This window comes from Heptranchias perlo, unplaced genomic scaffold, assembly GCF_035084215.1.
Source record: "Heptranchias perlo isolate sHepPer1 unplaced genomic scaffold, sHepPer1.hap1 HAP1_SCAFFOLD_244, whole genome shotgun sequence".
NCBI classification, from domain to species: domain Eukaryota; kingdom Metazoa; phylum Chordata; class Chondrichthyes; order Hexanchiformes; family Hexanchidae; genus Heptranchias; species Heptranchias perlo.
This window is the reverse complement of record NW_027139256.1, coordinates 1,534-23,373: the sequence shown is the minus strand read 5'-3', so window position 1 is coordinate 23,373 and position 21,840 is coordinate 1,534. Positions and strand designations below refer to the sequence as shown.

At 45.9% G+C, this 21,840-nt stretch overlaps 1 protein-coding gene across 1 annotated transcript in view; it reads left to right on the top strand.

Moving 5' to 3' along the window:
- The window catches only part of LOC137310347 (zinc finger protein 420-like), a 37,046-nt gene extending 15,628 nt beyond the window's left edge, over positions 1-21,418 (top strand). Inside the window, exon 3 of the mRNA XM_067978199.1 lies at positions 16,953-21,418. Coding sequence (XP_067834300.1) covers positions 16,953-17,616 — 664 coding nt within the window. The 3' untranslated portion in view covers positions 17,617-21,418. The remainder of the gene's footprint in view (positions 1-16,952) is intronic.
- The last annotated feature ends 422 nt before the right edge of the window (positions 21,419-21,840 follow it).

Below are 21,840 nucleotides of genomic sequence, written 5' to 3'. Positions count from 1 at the left end.
GATATAGAGGGAGAGACAGAAAGATAGAGGGAGAGAGAGAGGGGGATAGATAGAGGGATAGAGATAGATAGAAAGAAAGATAGTGGGATAGAAATAGATAGAGGGATAGACAGAAAGATAGAGAGAGAGGGGGGGATAGATAGAGGGATAGAGATAGAAAGAAAGATTGAGGGATAGAAATAGATAGAGAGAAAGATAGAGGGATAGACAGAAAGATAGAGAGATATAGAGGGAGAGAGAGAAAGATAGAGGTTTAGAGAGAAAGATATAGATAGAGAGAAAGGGATAGATAGAGAAAGGTAGAGGAATAGAGAGAAAGGGATAGATAAAGAGAGATAGAGAGAAAGATAGACAGAGAGACAGATAGAGGGAGACAGATAGAGGGATAGAAAGAGAGATAGATAGAGAGACAGACAAAGGGAAAGATAGAGAGAGAGAGATACAGATAGAGAGAGAGATAGAGGGAGAGGAAAAGAGCGAGAGATAGGGATATAGAGAGCGAGAGATAGAGGAGGAGATAGATAGAGGGAGGGATAGATATAGAGAGAGAGATAGATGAAGGGAGAGATAGATGGAGGAAGGGAGAGGGAGATAGAGGGAGGGAGACTTATAGAGGTAGATAAATAGAGGACAAGCTAGATAGAGGAAGAGATAGATACAGGAAGGGAGGGATAGATAGATGGAGGGAGGAATAGATAGATAGAGGGATGGATAGATAGATAGTTGGAGAGAGGGAGGCTGCTCTTTTTCAATGTGTGGAGCAGATGTTAAAGTTCAGGGGAGGCTGCTCAGTCCTTGGATTTTTTTGACACTTTGTTTTGGTAATATTTTAAATTAAATTCAGATTTTAAAAAAATAATGATGAAAATTGCAACTTTCTGTTATTTAAAGGGTCTGTGAATTCCCCTGATTCTCTGTTTTTGCATTTAAAGGGACCTTGTGCTTCCCTCCCTGGAGGCCCCAGATATTTAAAGCGATGGTGACTTTTTTTTGTGTGTGTCAAAAGGAAAGTGACCGTTTCCTGTCAGCAATCAATTTCTCCTCCACAAACTGTTTTCTTAAACCCCTCGCCCTGCCCCCTCGACCCTCACCTCCAACAACACGTGCAAGGAGCTCATGTCACCAAGATTCCTCCAGTACAAGGCAGTGTGAGTGGGGGATAGTTCCATAATACAAATTGATTGATCCCTCCAGTACAATGCAGTGTGAGTGGGGATGGTTCCATAATACAAATTGATTGATTCCTCCAGTACAATGCAGTGTGAGTGGGGATAGTCCATAATACAAATTGATTGATCCCTCCAGTACAATGCAGTGTGAGTGGGGATAGTCCATAATACAAATTGATTGATCCCTCCAGTGCAATGCAGTGAGTGGGGGATAGTCCATAATATAAATTCATTGATTCCTCCAGTACAATGCAGTGTGAGTGGGGATCGTTCCATAATACAAATTGATTGATCCCTCCAGTACAATGCAGTGTGAGTGGGGATAGTCCATAATACAAATTGATTGATCCCTCCAGTACAATGCAGTGTGAGTGGGGATAGTCCATAATACAAATTGATTGATCCCTCCAGTGCAATGCAGTGAGTGGGGGATAGTCCATAATATAAATTGATTGATCCCTCCAGTACAATGCAGTGTGAGTGGGGATCGTTCCATAATACAAATTGATTGATCCCTCCTGTACAATGCAGTGTGAGTGGGGATAGTCCATAATACAAATTGATTGATCCCTCCAGTGCAATGCAGTGAGTGGGGGATAGTCCATAATACAAATTGATTGATTCCTCCAGTACAATGCAGTGTGAGTGGGGGATAGTCCATAATACAAATTGATTGATCCCTCCAGTACAATGCAGTGTGAGTGGGGGATAGTCCATAATACAAATTGATTGATCCCTCCAGTGCAATGCAGTGAGTGGGGGATAGTCCATAATATAAATTCATTGATTCCTCCAGTACAATGCAGTGTGAGTGGGGATCGTTCCATAATACAAATTGATTGATCCCTCCAGTACAATGCAGTGTGAGTGGGGATAGTCCATAATACAAATTGATTGATCCCTCCAGTACAATGCAGTGTGAGTGGGGATAGTCCATAATACAAATTGATTGATCCCTCCAGTGCAATGCAGTGAGTGGGGGATAGTCCATAATATAAATTGATTGATCCCTCCAGTACAATGCAGTGTGAGTGGGGATCGTTCCATAATACAAATTGATTGATCCCTCCTGTACAATGCAGTGTGAGTGGGGATAGTCCATAATACAAATTGATTGATCCCTCCAGTGCAATGCAGTGAGTGGGGGATAGTCCATAATACAAATTGATTGATTCCTCCAGTACAATGCAGTGTGAGTGGGGGATAGTCCATAATACAAATTGATTGATCCCTCCAGTACAATGCAGTGTGAGTGGGGGATAGTCCATAATACAAATTGATTGATCCCTCCAGTACAATGCAGTGTGAGTGGGGGATAGTCCATAATACAAATTGATTGATCCCTCCAGTACAATGCAGTGTGAGTGGGGATAGTTCCATAATACAAATTGATTGATCCCTCCTGTACAATGCAGTGTGAGTGGGGGATAGTCCATAATAAAAATTGATTGATTCCTCCAGTACAATGCAGTGTGAGTGGGGGATAGTCCATAATACAAATTGATTGATTCCTCCAGTACAATGCAGTGTGAGTGGGGGATAGTTCCATAACACAAATTGATTGATTCCTCCAGTACAATGCAGTGTGAGTGGGGGATAGTCCATAATACAAATTGATTGATTCCTCCAGTACAATGCAGTGTGAGTGGTGATAGTCCATAACACAAATTGATTGATTCCTCCAGTACAATGCAGTGTGAGTGGGGATAGTCCATAATACAAATTGATTGATCCCTCCAGTACAATGCAGTGTGAGTGGGGATAGTTCCATAATACAAATTGATTGATCCCTCCAGTACAATGCAGTGTGAGTGGGGATAGTCCATAATACAAATTGATTGATTCCTCCAGTACAATGCAGTGTGAGTGGTGATAGTCCATAACACAAATTGATTGATTCCTCCAGTACAATGCAGTGTGAGTGGGGATAGTCCATAACACAAATTGATTGATTCCTCCAGTACAATGCAGTGTGAGTGGGGATAGTCCATAATACAAATTGATTGATCCCTCCAGTACAATGCAGTGTGAGTGGGGATAGTTCCATAATACAAATTGATTGATTCCTCCAGTACAAGGCAGTGTGAGTGGGGATAGTCCATAATACAAATTGATTGATTCCTCCAGTACAATGCAGTGTGAGTGGGGATAGTTCCATAATACAAATTGATTGATCCCTCCAGTGCAATGCAGTGTGAGTGGGGATAGTTCCATAACACAAATTGATTGATTCCTCCAGTACAATGCAGTGTGAGTGGGGGATAGTCCATAATATAAATTGATTGATTCCTCCAGTACAATGCAGTGTGAGTGGGGATAGTCCATAATACAAATTGATTGATCCCTCCAGTACAATGCAGTGTGAGTGGGGATAGTTCCATAATACAAATTGATTGATCCCTCCAGTACAATGCAGTGTGAGTGGGGGATAGTTCCATAATACAAATTGATTGATTCCTCCAGTACAATGCAGTGTGAGTGGGGATAGTCCATAATACAAATTGATTGATCCCTCCAGTGCAATGCAGTGTGAGTGGGGATAGTTCCATAATACAAATTGATTGATCCCTCCAGTACAATGCAGTGTGAGTGGGGATAGTTCCATAATACAAATTGATTGATCCCTCCAGTACAATGCAGTGTGAGTGGGGATAGTTCCATAATACAAATTGATTGATTCCTCCAGTACAATGCAGTGTGAGTGGGGATAGTCCATAATACAAATTGATTGATTCCTCCAGTACAATGCAGTGAGTGGGGGATAGTCCATAATATAAATTCATTGATTCCTCCAGTACAATACAGTGTGAGTGGGGGATAGTCCATAATATAAATTGATTGATCCCTCCAGTACAATGCAGTGTGAGTGGGGGATAGTCCATAATACAAATTGATTGATCCCTCCAGTACAATGCAGTGTGAGTGGGGGATAGTCCATAATACAAATTGATTGATTCCTCCAGTGCAATGCAGTGTGAGTGGGGGATAGTCCATAATACAAATTGATTGATTCCTCCAGTACAATGCAGTGTGAGTGGGGATAGTTCCATAATATAAATTGATTGATTCCTCCAGTACAATGCAGTGTGAGTGGGGGATAGTTCCATAATATAAATTGATTGATCCCTCCTGTACAATGCAGTGTGAGTGGGGATAGTTCCATAATATAAATTGATTGATCCCTCCAGTGCAATGCAGTGTGAGTGGGGGATAGTTCCAGAATACAAATTGATTGATTCCTCCAGTACAATGCAGTGTGAGTGGGGATAGTTCCATAATATAAATTGATTGATCCCTCCAGTGCAATGCAGTGTGAGTGGGGGATAGTTCCAGAATACAAATTGATTGATCCCTCCAGTGCAATGCAGTGTGAGTGGGGGATAGTTCCAGAATACAAATTGATTGATTCCTCCAGTACAATGCAGTGTGAGTGGGGATAGTTCCATAATACAAATTGATTGATTCCTCCAGTGCAATGCAGTGTGAGTGGGGGATAGTCCATAATACAAATTGATTGATTCCTCCAGTGCAATGCAGTGTGAGTGGGGATAGTCCATAATATAAATTCATTGATTCCTCCAGTGCAATGCAGTGAGTGGGGGATAGTCCATAATATAAATTGATTGATCCCTCCAGTGCAATGCAGTGTGAGTGGGGGATAGTTCCATAACACAAATTGATTGATCCCTCCAGTACAATGCAGTGTGAGTGGGGATAGTCCATAATACAAATTGATTGATTCCTCCAGTACAATGCAGTGTGAGTGGGGGATAGTTCCATAATATAAATTGATTGATTCCTCCAGTACAATGCAGTGTGAGTGGGGATAGTCCATAATACAAATTGATTGATCCCTCCAGTACAATGCAGTGTGAGTGGGGGATAGTTCCATAATATAAATTGATTGATTCCTCCAGTACAATGCAGTGTGAGTGGGGATAGTTCCATAATACAAATTGATTGATCCCTCCAGGACAATGCAGTGTGAGTGGGGGATAGTCCATAATACAAATTGATTGATCCCTCCAGTACAATGCAGTGTGAGTGGGGGATAGTCCATAATACAAATTGATTGATCCCTCCAGTACAATGCAGTGTGAGTGGGGGATAGTCCATAATACAAATTGATTGATCCCTCCAGTACAATGCAGTGTGAGTGGGGATAGTTCCATAATACAAATTGATTGATCCCTCCAGTACAATGCAGTGTGAGTGGGGATAGTCCATAATACAAATTGATTGATCCCTCCAGTACAATGCAGTGTGAGTGGGGGATAGTTCCATAATACAAATTGATTGATCCCTCCAGTACAATGCAGTGTGAGTGGGGATAGTTCCATAATACAAATTGATTGATCCCTCCAGTACAATGCAGTGTGAGTGGGGATAGTCCATAATACAAATTGATTGATCCCTCCAGTACAATGCAGTGTGAGTGGGGGATAGTTCCAGAATACAAATTGATTGATCCCTCCAGTGCAATGCAGTGTGAGTGGGGATAGTTCCATAATACAAATTGATTGATTCCTCCAGTACAATGCAGTGTGAATGGGGATAGTCCATAATACAAATTGATTGATTCCTCCAGTACAATGCAGTGTGAGTGGGGGATAGTTCCAGAATACAAATTGATTGATTCCTCCAGTGCAATGCAGTGTGAGTGGGGATAGTTCCAGAATACAAATTGATTGATCCCTCCTGTACAATGCAGTGTGAGTGGGGGATAGTTCCATAATATAAATTGATTGATTCCTCCAGTACAATGCAGTGTGAGTGGGGATAGTTCCAGAATACAAATTGATTGATTCCTCCAGTGCAATGCAGTGTGAGTGGGGGATAGTTCCATAATATAAATTGATTGATCCCTCCAGTACAATGCAGTGTGAGTGGGGGATAGTCCATAATACAAATTGATTGATCCCTCCAGTACAATGCAGTGTGAGTGGGGGATAGTCCATAATACAAATTGATTGATTCCTCCAGTGCAATGCAGTGTGAGTGGGGATAGTTCCATAATACAAATTGATTGATCCCTCCAGTACAATGCAGTGTGAGTGGGGATGGTTCCATAATACAAATTGATTGATCCCTCCAGTACAATGCAGTGTGAGTGGGGATAGTTCCATAATACAAATTGATTGATCCCTCCAGTGCAATGCAGTGTGAGTGGGGATAGTTCCATAATATAAATTGATTGATTCCTCCAGTACAATGCAGTGTGAGTGGGGGATAGTCCATAATACAAATTGATTGATTCCTCCAGTACAATGCAGTGAGTGGGGGATAGTCCATAATACAAATTGATTGATCCCTCCAGTGCAATGCAGTGTGAGTGGGGATAGTTCCATAATACAAATTGATTGATCCCTCCAGTACAATGCAGTGTGAGTGGGGATAGTTCCATAATACAAATTGATTGATCCCTCCAGTGCAATGCAGTGTGAGTGGGGATAGTTCCATAATATAAATTGATTGATCCCTCCAGTGCAATGCAGTGTGAGTGGGGATAGTTCCATAATACAAATTGATTGATCCCTCTAGTACAATGCAGTGTGAGTGGGGGATAGTCCATAATACAAATTGATTGCTCCCTCCAGTACAATGCAGTCATGATGTGGAGATGCCGGTGATGGACTGGGGTGGACAAATGTAAGGAATCTTACAACACCAGGTTATAGTCCAACAAATTTATTTTAAAATCACAAGCTTTCGGAGATTATTCATTTGACGAAGGAGATAATCTCCGAAAGCTTGTGATTTTAAAATAAATTTGTTGGACTATAACCTGGTGTTGTAAGATTCCTTACAATGCAGTGTGAGTGGGGATAGTTCCATAATACAAATTGATTGCTCCCTCCAGTACAATGCAGTGTGAGTGGGGATAGTTCCATAATATAAATTGATTGATCCCTCCAGTACAATGCAGTGTGAGTGGGGATAGTTCCATAATATAAATTGATTGATCCCTCCAGTACAATGCAGTGTGAGTGGGGATAGTTCCATAATATAAATTGATTGATCCCTCCAGTACAATGCAGTGTGAGTGGGGATGGTTCCATAATATAAATTGATTGATTCCTCCAGTGCAATGCAGTGTGAGTGGGGGATAGTTCCATAATACAAATTGATTGATTCCTCCAGTACAATGCAGTGTGAGTGGGGGATAGTCCATAATACAAATTGATTGATCCCTCCAGTACAATGCAGTGTGAGTGGGGGATAGTTCCATAATACAAATTGATTGATCCCTCCAGTACAATGCAGTGTGAGTGGGGGATAGTCCATAATACAAATTGATTGATTCCTCCAGTACAATGCAGTGTGAGTGGGGGATGCTCCATAATACAAATTGATTGATCCCTCCAGTACAATGCAGTGTGAGTGGGGGATAGTTCCATAATACAAATTGATTGATCCCTCCAGTACAATGCAGTGTGAGTGGGGGATGGTCCATAATACAAATTGATTGATTCCTCCAGTACAATGCAGTGTGAGTGGGGGATGGTCCATAATACAAATTGATTGATCCCTCCAGTACAATGCAGTGTGAGTGGGGGATAGCCCATAATACAAATTGATTGATCCCTCCAGTACAATGCAGTGTGAGTGGGGGATAGTCCATAATACAAATTGATTGATCCCTCCAGTACAATGCAGTGTGAGTGGGGATAGTTCCATAATACAAATTGATTGATCCCTCCAGTACAATGCAGTGTGAGTGGGGATAGTCCATAATACAAATTGATTGATCCCTCCAGTACAATGCAGTGTGAGTGGGGGATAGTTCCATAATACAAATTGATTGATCCCTCCAGTACAATGCAGTGTGAGTGGGGGATGGTCCATAATACAAATTGATTGATTCCTCCAGTACAATGCAGTGTGAGTGGGGGATGGTCCATAATACAAATTGATTGATCCCTCCAGTACAATGCAGTGTGAGTGGGGGATAGTCCATAATACAAATTGATTGATCCCTCCAGTACAATGCAGTGTGAGTGGGGGATAGTCCATAATATAAATTGATTGATCCCTCCAGTACAATGCAGTGTGAGTGGGGATAGTTCCATAATACAAATTGATTGATCCCTCCAGTGCAATGCAGTGTGAGTGGGGATAGTTCCATAATACAAATTGATTGATCCCTCCAGTGCAATGCAGTGTGAGTGGGGATAGTTCCATAATACAAATTGATTGATCCCTCCAGTACAATGCAGTGTGAGTGGGGATAGTTCCATAATACAAATTGATTGATCCCTCCAGTGCAATGCAGTGTGAGTGGGGGATAGTCCATAATACAAATTGATTGATCCCTCCAGTACAATGCAGTGTGAGTGGGGATAGTTCCATAATACAAATTGATTGATCCCTCCAGTACAATGCAGTGTGAGTGGGGATAGTTCCATAATATAAATTGATTGATCCCTCCAGTACAATGCAGTGTGAGTGGGGGATAGTTCCAGAATACAAATTGATTGATCCCTCCAGTGCAATGCAGTGTGAGTGGGGATAGTTCCATAATACAAATTGATTGATCCCTCCAGTACAATGCAGTGTGAGTGGGGGATAGTTCCATAATATAAATTGATTGATCCCTCCTGTACAATGCAGTGTGAGTGGGGATAGTTCCATAATATAAATTGATTGATCCCTCCAGTACAATGCAGTGTGAGTGGGGGATAGTTCCAGAATACAAATTGATTGATCCCTCCAGTGCAATGCAGTGTGAGTGGGGATAGTTCCATAATACAAATTGATTGATTCCTCCAGTACAATGCAGTGTGAATGGGGATAGTTCCAGAATACAAATTGATTGATTCCTCCAGTGCAATGCAGTGTGAGTGGGGATAGTTCCAGAATACAAATTGATTGATCCCTCCTGTACAATGCAGTGTGAGTGGGGGATAGTTCCATAATATAAATTGATTGATTCCTCCAGTACAATGCAGTGTGAGTGGGGATAGTTCCAGAATACAAATTGATTGATTCCTCCAGTGCAATGCAGTGTGAGTGGGGGATAGTTCCATAATATAAATTGATTGATCCCTCCAGTACAATGCAGTGTGAGTGGGGGATAGTCCATAATACAAATTGATTGATTCCTCCAGTGCAATGCAGTGTGAGTGGGGATAGTTCCATAATACAAATTGATTGATCCCTCCAGTGCAATGCAGTGTGAGTGGGGATAGTTCCATAATATAAATTGATTGATCCCTCCAGTACAATGCAGTGTGAGTGGGGGATAGTCCATAATACAAATTGATTGATTCCTCCAGTGCAATGCAGTGTGAGTGGGGATAGTTCCATAATACAAATTGATTGATCCCTCCAGTACAATGCAGTGTGAGTGGGGATAGTTCCATAATACAAATTGATTGATCCCTCCAGTGCAATGCAGTGTGAGTGGGGATAGTTCCATAATATAAATTGATTGATCCCTCCAGTGCAATGCAGTGTGAGTGGGGATAGTTCCATAATACAAATTGATTGATCCCTCTAGTACAATGCAGTGTGAGTGGGGGATAGTCCATAATACAAATTGATTGCTCCCTCCAGTACAATGCAGTCATGATGTGGAGATGCCGGTGATGGACTGGGGTGGACAAATGTAAGGAATCTTACAACACCAGGTTATAGTCCAACAAATTTATTTTAAAATCACAAGCTTTCGGAGATTATTCATTTGACGAAGGAGATAATCTCCGAAAGCTTGTGATTTTAAAATAAATTTGTTGGACTATAACCTGGTGTTGTAAGATTCCTTACAATGCAGTGTGAGTGGGGATAGTTCCATAATACAAATTGATTGCTCCCTCCAGTACAATGCAGTGTGAGTGGGGATAGTTCCATAATATAAATTGATTGATCCCTCCAGTACAATGCAGTGTGAGTGGGGATGGTTCCATAATATAAATTGATTGATTCCTCCAGTGCAATGCAGTGTGAGTGGGGGATAGTTCCATAATACAAATTGATTGATTCCTCCAGTACAATGCAGTGTGAGTGGGGATAGTTCCATAATACAAATTGATTGATTCCTCCAGTACAATGCAGTGTGAGTGGGGGATAGTCCATAATACAAATTGATTGATTCCTCCAGTACAATGCAGTGTGAGTGGGGGATGGTCCATAATACAAATTGATTGATTCCTCCAGTACAATGCAGTGTGAGTGGGGGATAGTCCATAATACAAATTGATTGATCCCTCCAGTACAATGCAGTGTGAGTGGGGGATAGTTCCATAATACAAATTGATTGATCCCTCCAGTACAATGCAGTGTGAGTGGGGGATAGTCCATAATACAAATTGATTGATCCCTCCAGTACAATGCAGTGTGAGTGGGGGATAGTTCCATAATACAAATTGATTGATCCCTCCAGTACAATGCAGTGTGAGTGGGGATAGTCCATAATACAAATTGATTGATCCCTCCAGTACAATGCAGTGTGAGTGGGGGATAGTTCCATAATACAAATTGATTGATCCCTCCAGTACAATGCAGTGTGAGTGGGGGATGGTCCATAATACAAATTGATTGATTCCTCCAGTACAATGCAGTGTGAGTGGGGGATGGTCCATAATACAAATTGATTGATCCCTCCAGTACAATGCAGTGTGAGTGGGGGATAGTCCATAATACAAATTGATTGATCCCTCCAGTACAATGCAGTGTGAGTGGGGGATAGTCCATAATATAAATTGATTGATCCCTCCAGTACAATGCAGTGTGAGTGGGGATAGTTCCATAATACAAATTGATTGATCCCTCCAGTGCAATGCAGTGTGAGTGGGGATAGTTCCATAATACAAATTGATTGATCCCTCCAGTGCAATGCAGTGTGAGTGGGGATAGTTCCATAATACAAATTGATTGATCCCTCCAGTACAATGCAGTGTGAGTGGGGATAGTTCCATAATACAAATTGATTGATCCCTCCAGTGCAATGCAGTGTGAGTGGGGATAGTTCCATAATACAAATTGATTGATCCCTCCAGTGCAATGCAGTGTGAGTGGGGATAGTTCCATAATACAAATTGATTGATCCCTCCAGTACAATGCAGTGTGAGTGGGGGATAGTCCATAATACAAATTGATTGATCCCTCCAGTACAATGCAGTGTGAGTGGGGGATAGTCCATAATATAAATTGATTGATCCCTCCAGTACAATGCAGTGTGAGTGGGGATAGTTCCATAATACAAATTGATTGATCCCTCCAGTGCAATGCAGTGTGAGTGGGGGATAGTTCCATAATACAAATTGATTGATCCCTCCAGTGCAATGCAGTGTGAGTGGGGATAGTCCATAATACAAATTGATTGATTCCTCCAGTACAATGCAGTGTGAGTGGGGGATAGTCCATAATACAAATTGATTGATTCCTCCAGTACAATGCAGTGTGAGTGGGGGATAGTTCCATAATACAAATTGATTGATCCCTCCAGTACAATGCAGTGTGAGTGGGGGATAGTTCCATAATACAAATTGATTGATCCCTCCAGTGCAATGCAGTGTGAGTGGGGATAGTTCCATAATACAAATTGATTGATCCCTCCAGTGCAATGCAGTGTGAGTGGGGGATAGTTCCATAATACAAATTGATTGATCCCTCCAGTGCAATGCAGTGTGAGTGGGGATAGTTCCATAATACAAATTGATTGATCCCTCCAGTGCAATGCAGTGTGAGTGGGGATAGTTCCATAATACAAATTGATTGATCCCTCCAGTGCAATGCAGTGTGAGTGGGGATAGTTCCATAATACAAATTGATTGATCCCTCCAGTGCAATGCAGTGTGAGTGGGGATAGTTCCATAATACAAATTGATTGATCCCTCCAGTACAATGCAGTGTGAGTGGGGATAGTTCCATAATACAAATTGATTGATCCCTCCAGTACAATGCAGTGTGAGTGGGGATAGTTCCATAATACAAATTGATTGATTCCTCCAGTACAATGCAGTGTGAGTGGGGGATAGTCCATAATACAAATTGATTGATCCCTCCTGTACAATGCAGTGTGAGTGGGGGATAGTTCCATAATACAAATTGATTGATCCCTCCTGTACAATGCAGTGTGAGTGGGGATAGTTCCATAATACAAATTGATTGATCCCTCCTGTACAATGCAGTGTGAGTGGGGGATAGTCCATAATACAAATTGATTGATCCCTCCTGTACAATGCAGTGTGAGTGGGGATAGTTCCATAATACAAATTGATTGATCCCTCCTGTACAATGCAGTGTGAGTGGGGGATAGTCCATAATACAAATTGATTGATCCCTCCAGTGCAATGCAGTGTGAGTGGGGGATAGTCCATAATACAAATTGATTGATCCCTCCAGTACAATGCTGGAGTCTCCGGGTTTGATTGACGGGCGAGTCACCCAATCAAGTCCGCTCTGGCCCGGGACGCGAGACGTCACAATCGCGGCCCGGGGAGGGCGGGACTTTCGCCGCGCGGCGCACGTCGGGAAAAGGGCCAGCGACGAGACGAACCGCGCAGGCGCGCCGGGTTTTTTTTCTTTAATTTCCCGCGCCCCCTCTCCGAGAAAAAAAAAATTAATTGGATGAAGTGAAAACATTGAATCGATTCAAAAACACCGGGAATTGATGATTTCCAAACTCCCCCACCCCCTCTCTCTCTCTCTCTCTCACCCGAGCCGTCGTTGTTTTCCGCCCCTCCCCCCCTCGCACTGTCGTGCGTCGATCGACGGTCTCTGTGATTGACGTGAGCCGCCGGCCAATCAGGAGAGCGGGAACGGGCTGGGAGGACCGAGCTGGGCGTCGGTCCTCCAACCAATCAGGGCGCGGGGAGGGGGGCGGGACCTGCCCTGGTGACGTAGTGAGGATGGAGGCCACTCTCTCTCTCTTCATTGTCCGAAGTAGCTGTTAAAGGGGAGGGGTGGCTGTGAGTGCTGAGTTAGGGGAGAAAAAAAACAAATTATTGCAGTACCTTTAATTAAATGCATGCAGCTGCATTTTCTTTTGTTGCATTTGGTGATTTTAAAAGAAAGAAAACTGGACCTTTCTGATGTGATTTTATGCAGAACAAAGAGCCCCTGGCTGGTGTGAGTGGGGCAAACATTTTAACATTGATGGGCAGCCAGCTTAAAGGGACAAAGAGCCATCTCTTCCTCTTCTCTCTTGTGAGTATTTTTGGGGGGTAGTTAAAGGGACCCCTTTTCCTTCTTTCTTTCTTGATTGTTAATTAAAGGGGCACTGTAGTGCCTCGTTGCCTCAGGAATTTAAAGGGACAGTGTATCTCTCTCTCTTATTCCGCCTCACGTAGAATTTACAGCGCAGAGAAAAAAAAGGCCATTTGGTCCAACCTGGTCTGTGCCGGTGTTTATGCTCCACGCGAGCCTCCTCCCTCCCTCCCCTCTTCGCCTCCTCCCTCCCTCCCCTCTTCGCCTCCTCCCTCCCTCCCCTCTTCGCCTCCTCCCTCCCTCCCCTCTTCGCCTCCTCCCTCCCTCCCCTCTTCGCCTCCTCCCTCCCTCCCCTCTTCGCCTCCTCCCTCCCTCCCCTCTTCGCCTCCTCCCTCCCTCCCCTCTTCGCCTCCTCCCTCCCTCCCCTCTTCGCCTCCTCCCTCCCTCCCCTCTTTGCCTCCTCCCTCCCTCCCCTCTTCGCCTCCTCCCTCCCTCCCCTCTTCGCCTCCTCCCTCCCTCCCCTCTTCGCCTCCTCCCTCCCTCCCCTCTTCGCCGTCTCACCCCGTCTTCTTCTTCACCTGACCCCATGTTTTGTCGTTAAAGGGACAGCCTCCTTTTTAGCAATAGATTTCTCCTCCTGCGCTCCGAGAACGGCTGTGAATCTGACCCATTTTTAGGAGACTTTAGCCTCTCTCAAACTGTCTCGTGGTTGTCTGCGGATGGAGTTTGACTCCATCTGTTTCACTCTTAAACGTTTATCGGTTCTTGCAGCGAGTTGTGAAGGTTTTGTCTGGAAACTGCAGGAGATTTGCCGTCTTCTAGAATGTCTGCTCCCCTCCCATATCTTTTGTTTTTCATCCCCGGTAGGTGCTGAGTGAGCTGGGCTCAGCTGGGGCAGGATTTGAGGTGTTTGCAGTTGGGCTAGAGAGAGGGGGGGGAAAATCAGCCGGGGCTTCAGCACCTGCCTGTGATCCAGTGTGTCGCTACTGGGTAACAATGGGACCTGGGCGCCAATTTAATGCCTCCCCATTAGATCAGCCATGATCTTATCAAATGGCTGAGCAGGCACGAGGGGCTGAATGGCCTACTCCTGTTCCTATGTTCCCAGATGTAGCCTGCGGCCATTTGGGTGAATTACCGGAGTGAAACAGTACAATCAAACGAGGGATGCCTTCAGGAGAAAGGAGAGGAAAAACTTGGCAGAGGACAACTGTGAGAATTCATGGAGAAAGGAGAGGAGCTTTAGAAGAAAATAAATTCAGGGACTTAAATTATGTGGAGAGACTGGAGAAGCTGGGGTTGTTCTCCTTAGAGCAGAGAAGGTTGAGGGGAGATTTGATCGAGGTGTTCAAAATCATGAAGGGTCCGGACAGAGTAGATAGAGAGAAACTGTTCCCGTTGGCGGAAGGGTCAAGAACCAGAGGACACGGATTTAAGGTGATTGGCAAAAGAACCAAAGGTGACCTGAGGAAAAACTTTTTTACCCAGCGAGTGGTTCTGATCTGGAATGCACTGCCCGAGGGGGTGGTGGAGGCAGATTCAATCATGGCCTTCAAAAGGGAACTGGATAAGCACTTGAAGGGAAAAGATTTGCAGGGCTACGGGGGCGGTGGGGGGTAGTGGGACCAGCTGGATTGCTCGTGCATGGAGCCGGCACGGACTCGATGGGCCAAATGGCCTCCTTTCATGCTGTACCCTTTCCATGATTCTAGCGTAGAAGTGTAATTGTCTGTTCTTTGAATTTATATCCTGCACGTACAGTTATGAGTTTTAAATTAGAAATGGGGCATTCACAGACAATATGCCCCATTATTTCTTCCCCAGCTTCCCTCGGGTGTAAACCGTCCCTTGAATTTGTCCACCTTCAGTTGGAGGAACCTCTTCAGTCCCATTTCTCTTCGCCCATCACCTCCTGTGCTCGTCGCTCCACGTTGGCTCCCTGTCCACCAACACCTTGAAATTAAAATTCTCACCCCCGTATTCAAATCCCTCCATGGCCCTCGCCCCCCCACCTCTCCCTATCTCTGTAACCTCCTCCAGCCCCTACAACCCTCCGAGATCTCTGCGCTCCTCCAATTCTGGCCTCTTGCGCATCCCCCTGATTTCAATCGCTCCACCATTGGCGGCCGTGCCTTCAGCTGCCCGGGCCCTAAGCTCTGGAATTCCCTCCCTAAACCTCTCCGCCTCTCTCTCTCCTCCTTTAAGACGCTCCTTAAAACCGACCTCTTTGACCAAGCTTTTGGTCACCGGTCCTAATATCTCCTTACATGGCTCGGTGTCAAATTATGTTTGATAATCGCTCCTGTGAAGCGCCTTGAGACGTTATAACAGTTCTCCAACCACGTCTGCTGGTTCTACAATCCCGATCCTGGGTGGAAACTGAAGCCGAGTGTTTATTTAGTATCTTTTATCGTTCCCTCACTCTCCACTACAGACTTCACCCCCCTGTTAGCCCAACTGACTGTTCTCTTCATAGTAGGTACAGGACAGAAGGAGGCCATTCGGCCCTTCGTGCCTGTGCCGGCTCTTTGAAAGATCTATCCAATTAGTCCCACGCCCCCTGCTCTTTCCCCATAGCCCTGCAAATCTTTTCCCTTCCAGTATTTTTGAAAGTTATTATTGAATCTGCTCCCACCACCCTTTCAGGCAGTGCATTCCAGATCATCACAACTCACCGTGTGAAAAATTGTTTCCTCATCTCCCCCTCTGGCTCTTTTGCCGATGATCTTAAATCCGTGTCCTTTGGTTACCGACCCTCCTGCCCCCTGGAAACAGTCTCTCCTTATTGACTCTCTCAAAACCCGTCGTGATTTTGAACACCTCGATCGAATCTCCCCTTAACCTTCTCTGCTTTAAGGAGAACAATCCCAGCTTCTCCAGTCTCTCCACATCACTGAAGTCCCTCATCCCTGGGACCATTCGAGTAAATCTCCTCCGCACCCTCTCCAAGGCCGTCACATCCTTCCTAAAGTGCGGTGCCCAGAACTGGACACAATACTCCAACTGAGGCCTAACCAGTGTTTTATAAAGGGTTTAGCATCACTTCCTTGCTTTTGTACTCTGTGCCTCTATTAATAAAGCCCAGGATCCCAGATGCTTTTTCAACAGCCTTCTCAACTTATCCTGCCACTTTCTAAGATTTGTGTACACACACCCCCAGGTCTCTCTGTTCCTGCACCCCCTTTAAAATTGGACCATTTAGTTTATATTGCCTCTCCTTGTTCTTCCTACCAATATGTAGGACCAACCAATGCACCTACAGAAAGGCACCTTATTCTCATATTTGTTTTCCCAAACTTGCTTTACAGGGTGCCGGGAGGCCCAGGATTGGCAGATGGGAAGCTCAAGCCAAACGTCTGGTCAGGACCTGCCGGAGTCCTTCGATCTGCCGGGGCCCGAGTACCTGGAAGGCGAGGGTGAGGCCGAGAAACTCTACATCTGCTCGGCCTGCGGATTCTCCTTCAGCCAGTCGTCCGACCAGGCGCGGCACAAGTGCGGCCAGGGCGGGGAGCGGCCGTTCCACTTTGTCTACCCGCCGGAGGTGGGAGGCGACCGGCAGGGCCCGGCCAAGCTGTACACGTGCTCGGCTTGCGGGAGGGCCTTCGGCCGCTCGTCCAACCTGGCCAGGCACAGGCGGAGCCACACTGGGGCTCAGCCTTACAAGTGCGGGGACTGCGACAAGAGGTTCAATTACCCGTCCGAGCTAGAGACCCACCAGCGGGTCCACACCGGGGAGAGGCCCTTCACCTGCAACGTGTGCGGGAAGGGGTTCACCCAGTCCTCCAACCTGCTGACGCACCAGCGGGTCCACACCGGGGAGAGGCCCTTCACCTGCTCCCTGTGCGGGAAGGGCTTCACCTGCTCCTCCAAGCTGCTGACCCACCACCGGGTCCACACCGACGAGAGGCCCTTCAGCTGCCCCGACTGCCACAAAAGCTTCAAGAGCTCCAAGGAGCTGATGATGCACCAGCGCATTCACACCGGGGAGAGGCCCTTCCGCTGCGCCCACTGCGACAAGCGTTTCACCCGCTCCTCCGACATGCTGACCCACCAGAGGGTCCACACCGACCAGCGGCCTTTCGGCTGCCCCGACTGCCCCAAGAGCTTCAAGAGCTCCAAGGAGCTGATGCAGCACGAGCGCATTCACACTGACGAGCGGCCTTTCCGCTGCTCCCGCTGCGGGAAGCGTTTCATGTACTCCTCCAACCTGCTCAGGCACCAGCGGATTCACGCCGAGAGGGGGGGCTCGCCCGCTCCGTGTGTGGGAATCGATTCGCTCGTTCATCCCACCTACTGAGACGTTGGTGGATTCATACTGGGGGAGAGAGAGAGAGAGGGGACCGTTCACCCGCTCCTTGTGTGGGAATTAATTCACTCGCTCGTCCCACCTACTGACACACCAGCGGATTCACACCGGGGGGAGAGAGGGAGAGAGAGGGGACCGCTCACCTGCTCCGGGTGTGGGAATTAATTCACTCGCTCGTCCCACCTACTGACACACATTTGACTGAAGTGGTTCAGTTCGGCTGTTAATCACATCCAGGATGGAATGATTGTTAACTCTGGCTGTCGGGGATTTTGACACTGATGTTAATAGGAATCGTATAATCGTGAACACTTTAGGAAGGATGTCAAGGCTGCGGAGAGGGTGCCGAGGAGATTTACTAGAATGGTACCAGGCATTTTACCAAAACTATCAAATCCTAGCCGAGGCTTTTGCCTTCAAGTAACATATTTAGTGAAATAAAAACTCGATATCAATTAACTGTAAACTAAGTAGTACTATTTTAAAGGGAGTGCAGGAACAGAGAGACCTGGGGGGGGTGTGTACACAAATCTTTGAAGGTGGCAGGACAGGTTAAGACGGCTGTTAAAAAAGCATCTGGGCCTGATTAGTAGAGGCATCTGGGATCCTGGGCTTTATTAGTAGAGGGATAGATTAAAAGCAAGGGAGTTAATGCTAAACTTTTATAAAACACTGGTTAGGCCCCAGCTGGAGTATTTCGGCCAATTCTGGGCACCGCACTTTAGGAAGGATGTCAAGGCCTTGGAGAGGGTGCAGAGGAGATTTACTAGAATGGTCCCAGGGATGAGGGACTTCAGTGATGTGGAGAGACTGGAGAAGCTGGGATTGTTCTCCTCAGAGCAGAGAAGGTTAAGGGGAGATTTGATCGAGGTGTTCAAAATCAGGAAGGGTTTTGAGAGAGTCAATAAGGAGAAACTGTTTCCAGGGGCAGGAGGGTCGGTAACCAGAGGACACGGATTTAAGGCGATCGGGGAAAGAGCCAGAGGGGGAGATGAGGAAACATTTTTTTTACGCAGCGAGTTGTGATGATCTGGAATTCGCTGCCTGAAAGGGCGGTGGAAGCAGATTCAATAATAACTTTCAAAAGGGAATTGGATAAATACTTGAAGGGAAAAAATTTTACAGGGCTACAGGGGGAGAGAGTGGGACTAATTTCACAGCTCTTTCAAAGAGCCGGCACTGACACAATGGGCCGAATGGCCTCCTCCTGTGCTGTAAGATTCTGTGATTGTATAAAGTACAGGAGGCGGCCATTTGGCCCCACCGCTATCTGCTCTCTCCAAGGTCTCCATTTAGTCCCGTTCCTTTGCTTTCACCCCCAGACTTTCAAGTTGTCCTTATTGAAATATTTCTCCACTCTCCTTGTAAAAGCCCCTTGTGGATTCTGTTTCCCCCACTGCTTTCGGTCGGGCGTTCCCTGCCTAATCAACCCTCTCCATAAATAGAAATTCTTGCAGCTTCTCCCGTGGTATTTTTGGTGTCGACCTTAAATTGACGCTCTCTGGTAACGGACTCACTGACCTCTCCGAGTGATTGTTCCCCAATTTACTCCATCGCAATTACAGCACAGAAACAGGCCATTCGGCCCAACTGGTCTCAGCCGGTGTTTATGCTCCTCCCACTCCTCTTCATCCAACCCTCTCAGCGTAACAACAACTCCCCCCATTCATACAGCGCCTTTAACATAGTAAAACAACCCCGAGGCGCTTCACGGGAGTGATTATCAAACAAAATTTGACACCGAGCCACATGAGGAGATATCAGGACAGGCGACCAAAAGCTCGGTCAAAGATGCAGGTTTTAAGGAGCGTCTTAAAGGCGGAGAGAGAGAGGGAGAGGCGGAGAGGTTTAGGGAGGGAATTCCAGAGCTTAGGGCCCAGGCAGCTAAAGGCACGGCCGCCAATGGTGCAGCGATTAAAATTGGGGATGCGCAAGAGGCCAGAATTGGAGGAGCGCAGAGATCTCGGAGGGTTGTAGGGGCCGGAGGAGGTTACAGAGATAGGGAGGGGGGGGGCGAGGGCCATGGAGGGATTTGAAAACAAGGATGAGTATTTCAAAATCGAGGTGTTCCCGGACCGGGAGCCAATGTAGGTCAGCGAGCACAGGGAGTGATGGGTGAATGGGACTTGGTGCGAGTTAGGATACGGGCAGCAGAGTTTTGGATGAACTCAAGTTTATGGTGGGTGCAAGGAGAGCTTTGGAATAGTCGATTCTAGAGGTAACCTTCTATTCCTTTGTCCCTCATGTGTTTATCTAGCCTCCCCTTAAATTCATCCATACTATACGCCTCAGCTACTCCTTGTGGGAGCGAGTTCCACATTCTCACCACTCTTTGGGTAAAGAAGTTTCTCCTAAATTCCCTATTGGATTTATTAGTGACGATCTTATATTTATAGCCCCCTGGTTCTGGTCTCCCCCTCAAGTGGAAACATCTTCTCTACGTCTACCCTATCGAACCCCTTCATAATCTTAAAGACCTCGATCAGGTCACCCCTTTCTGGAGAAAAGAGCCCTCAGCCTGTACAGCCTTTCCTGATAGTTAAAACCTCTCAGTTCTAGCATCATCCTAGTAAATCTTTTTTGCACCTTCTCCAGTTTTTATAATACGGAGTCCAGAACTGTACACAGTGCTCCAAGTGTGGTCCAACCAAGGTTCTATACAAGTTTAACATAACTTCTCTGCTTTCCAACTCTCTTCCTCTCGAAATGAACCCCAGTGCTGTGTTTGCGTTTCATTGCGTCAGAAGCTCTCAGAATTTTGAACACCTCCGCCTGGTTTCCTCTTCACCTTCACTGATCTGATGAAGAGAGGCCCAGTTTCTCTAGTCTCTCCTCAGAGTCTTATCTCTCTGTCCCTGGGATCACGTTGGCAAATCCCGCTTGTGGGATCTTGCTGTGCGCAAATTGGCTGTCGGGTTTCCCTACGTTGCAACGGTGACGACACTTCAAAGGTACTCGATTGGCTGCGAAGGCCTTTGGGACGTCCTGAATTCGTGAAAAGCACCGTACAAATACAAGTCTTTTATTTTATTTTGACATATCTTCCTAAAGTCAAGTGCCCAAAAAAACTGGACAGTTCTAACTGCAACCTAACTGACGAGTTGTGTAGATTTAGTATTGTCTCTGTTTTAGGGCTCTTTTCCTGTTTATAAAACTTAGGACTTTTTATATTTATATATCTATATATACACACAGCGTGTTATCCCACTTTTAGTGACTCGTGTATCTAGAAACCCCTACGTCTCTGCTCTTTCTAAACCCTTTCCATTTAGCGTCAGCCGTGCCTCGGTTGGTCGCACTCTCGCCTCTGAGTCAGCAGGTAGTGGGTTCGAGCCCCACTCCGGGAGACTTGAGCGCACAATCCAGGCTGACTCTCCCGTGTGCCCGGTACTGAGGGAGCGCCGCGCCGTCTGGCGCACGCGACGTTAAACCGAGGCCCCCGTCTGCCCCTCGCAGGCAGATGTAAAAGATCCCACGGCCGCTATTGGAAGAAGAGCAAGGGGAGGTTCTCCCCGGGGCCGATATTTATCCCTCAACCAACATCACCAAAAGAAATCCAGATGAACTGGTCATTTCTGTTTGTGGGATCTTGCTGTGCGCAAATCGGCTGCCGTGTTTCCTACATTACAGCAGTGACTACACTTCAAAAGTACTCGATTGAGTGTAAAGAACTTTGGGACGTCCTGAGGTTGTGAAAGGCGCTATATAAATGCAAGATTTTTTTTTCTTTTTTAGTATGTATTTCCTCTCTCGATTGTCATTTCTCAGCATTAAATGTCAACTGGCCAATCTATCCCATCTACTAACCTCTTTGTGTCCTCCCGAAGCAATAAATAGAGAGCTGCACAGATCGTACAGCACAGAAACGGGCCATTCGGCCCAACCGCCCTATCCCGCTGTTTATGCTCCACGCGAGCCTCCTCCCTCCCGACTTCATCTCGTCCTTCTGTTCCTTTCTCCCTCATGTTGTTTATCGAGCTTCCCCTTAAGTGCATCTCCACTATTCACCTCAACCACTCCTTGTGGCAGTGAGTTGCACCTTAACGAGATGTGTTTAGTTTGGGAGGTTTGATAACTTTCCCTCCTGTTTTAATTGCAAGACTCCAATCGAAAATGCTCGATATTTTAGCAGATTTTGATGTTGTGCCCGGACGTACCCCGGTTGAGGGGCCCAGATCATCTCTCAAACTAGGAACAGGAGGAGGCCATTCTGCC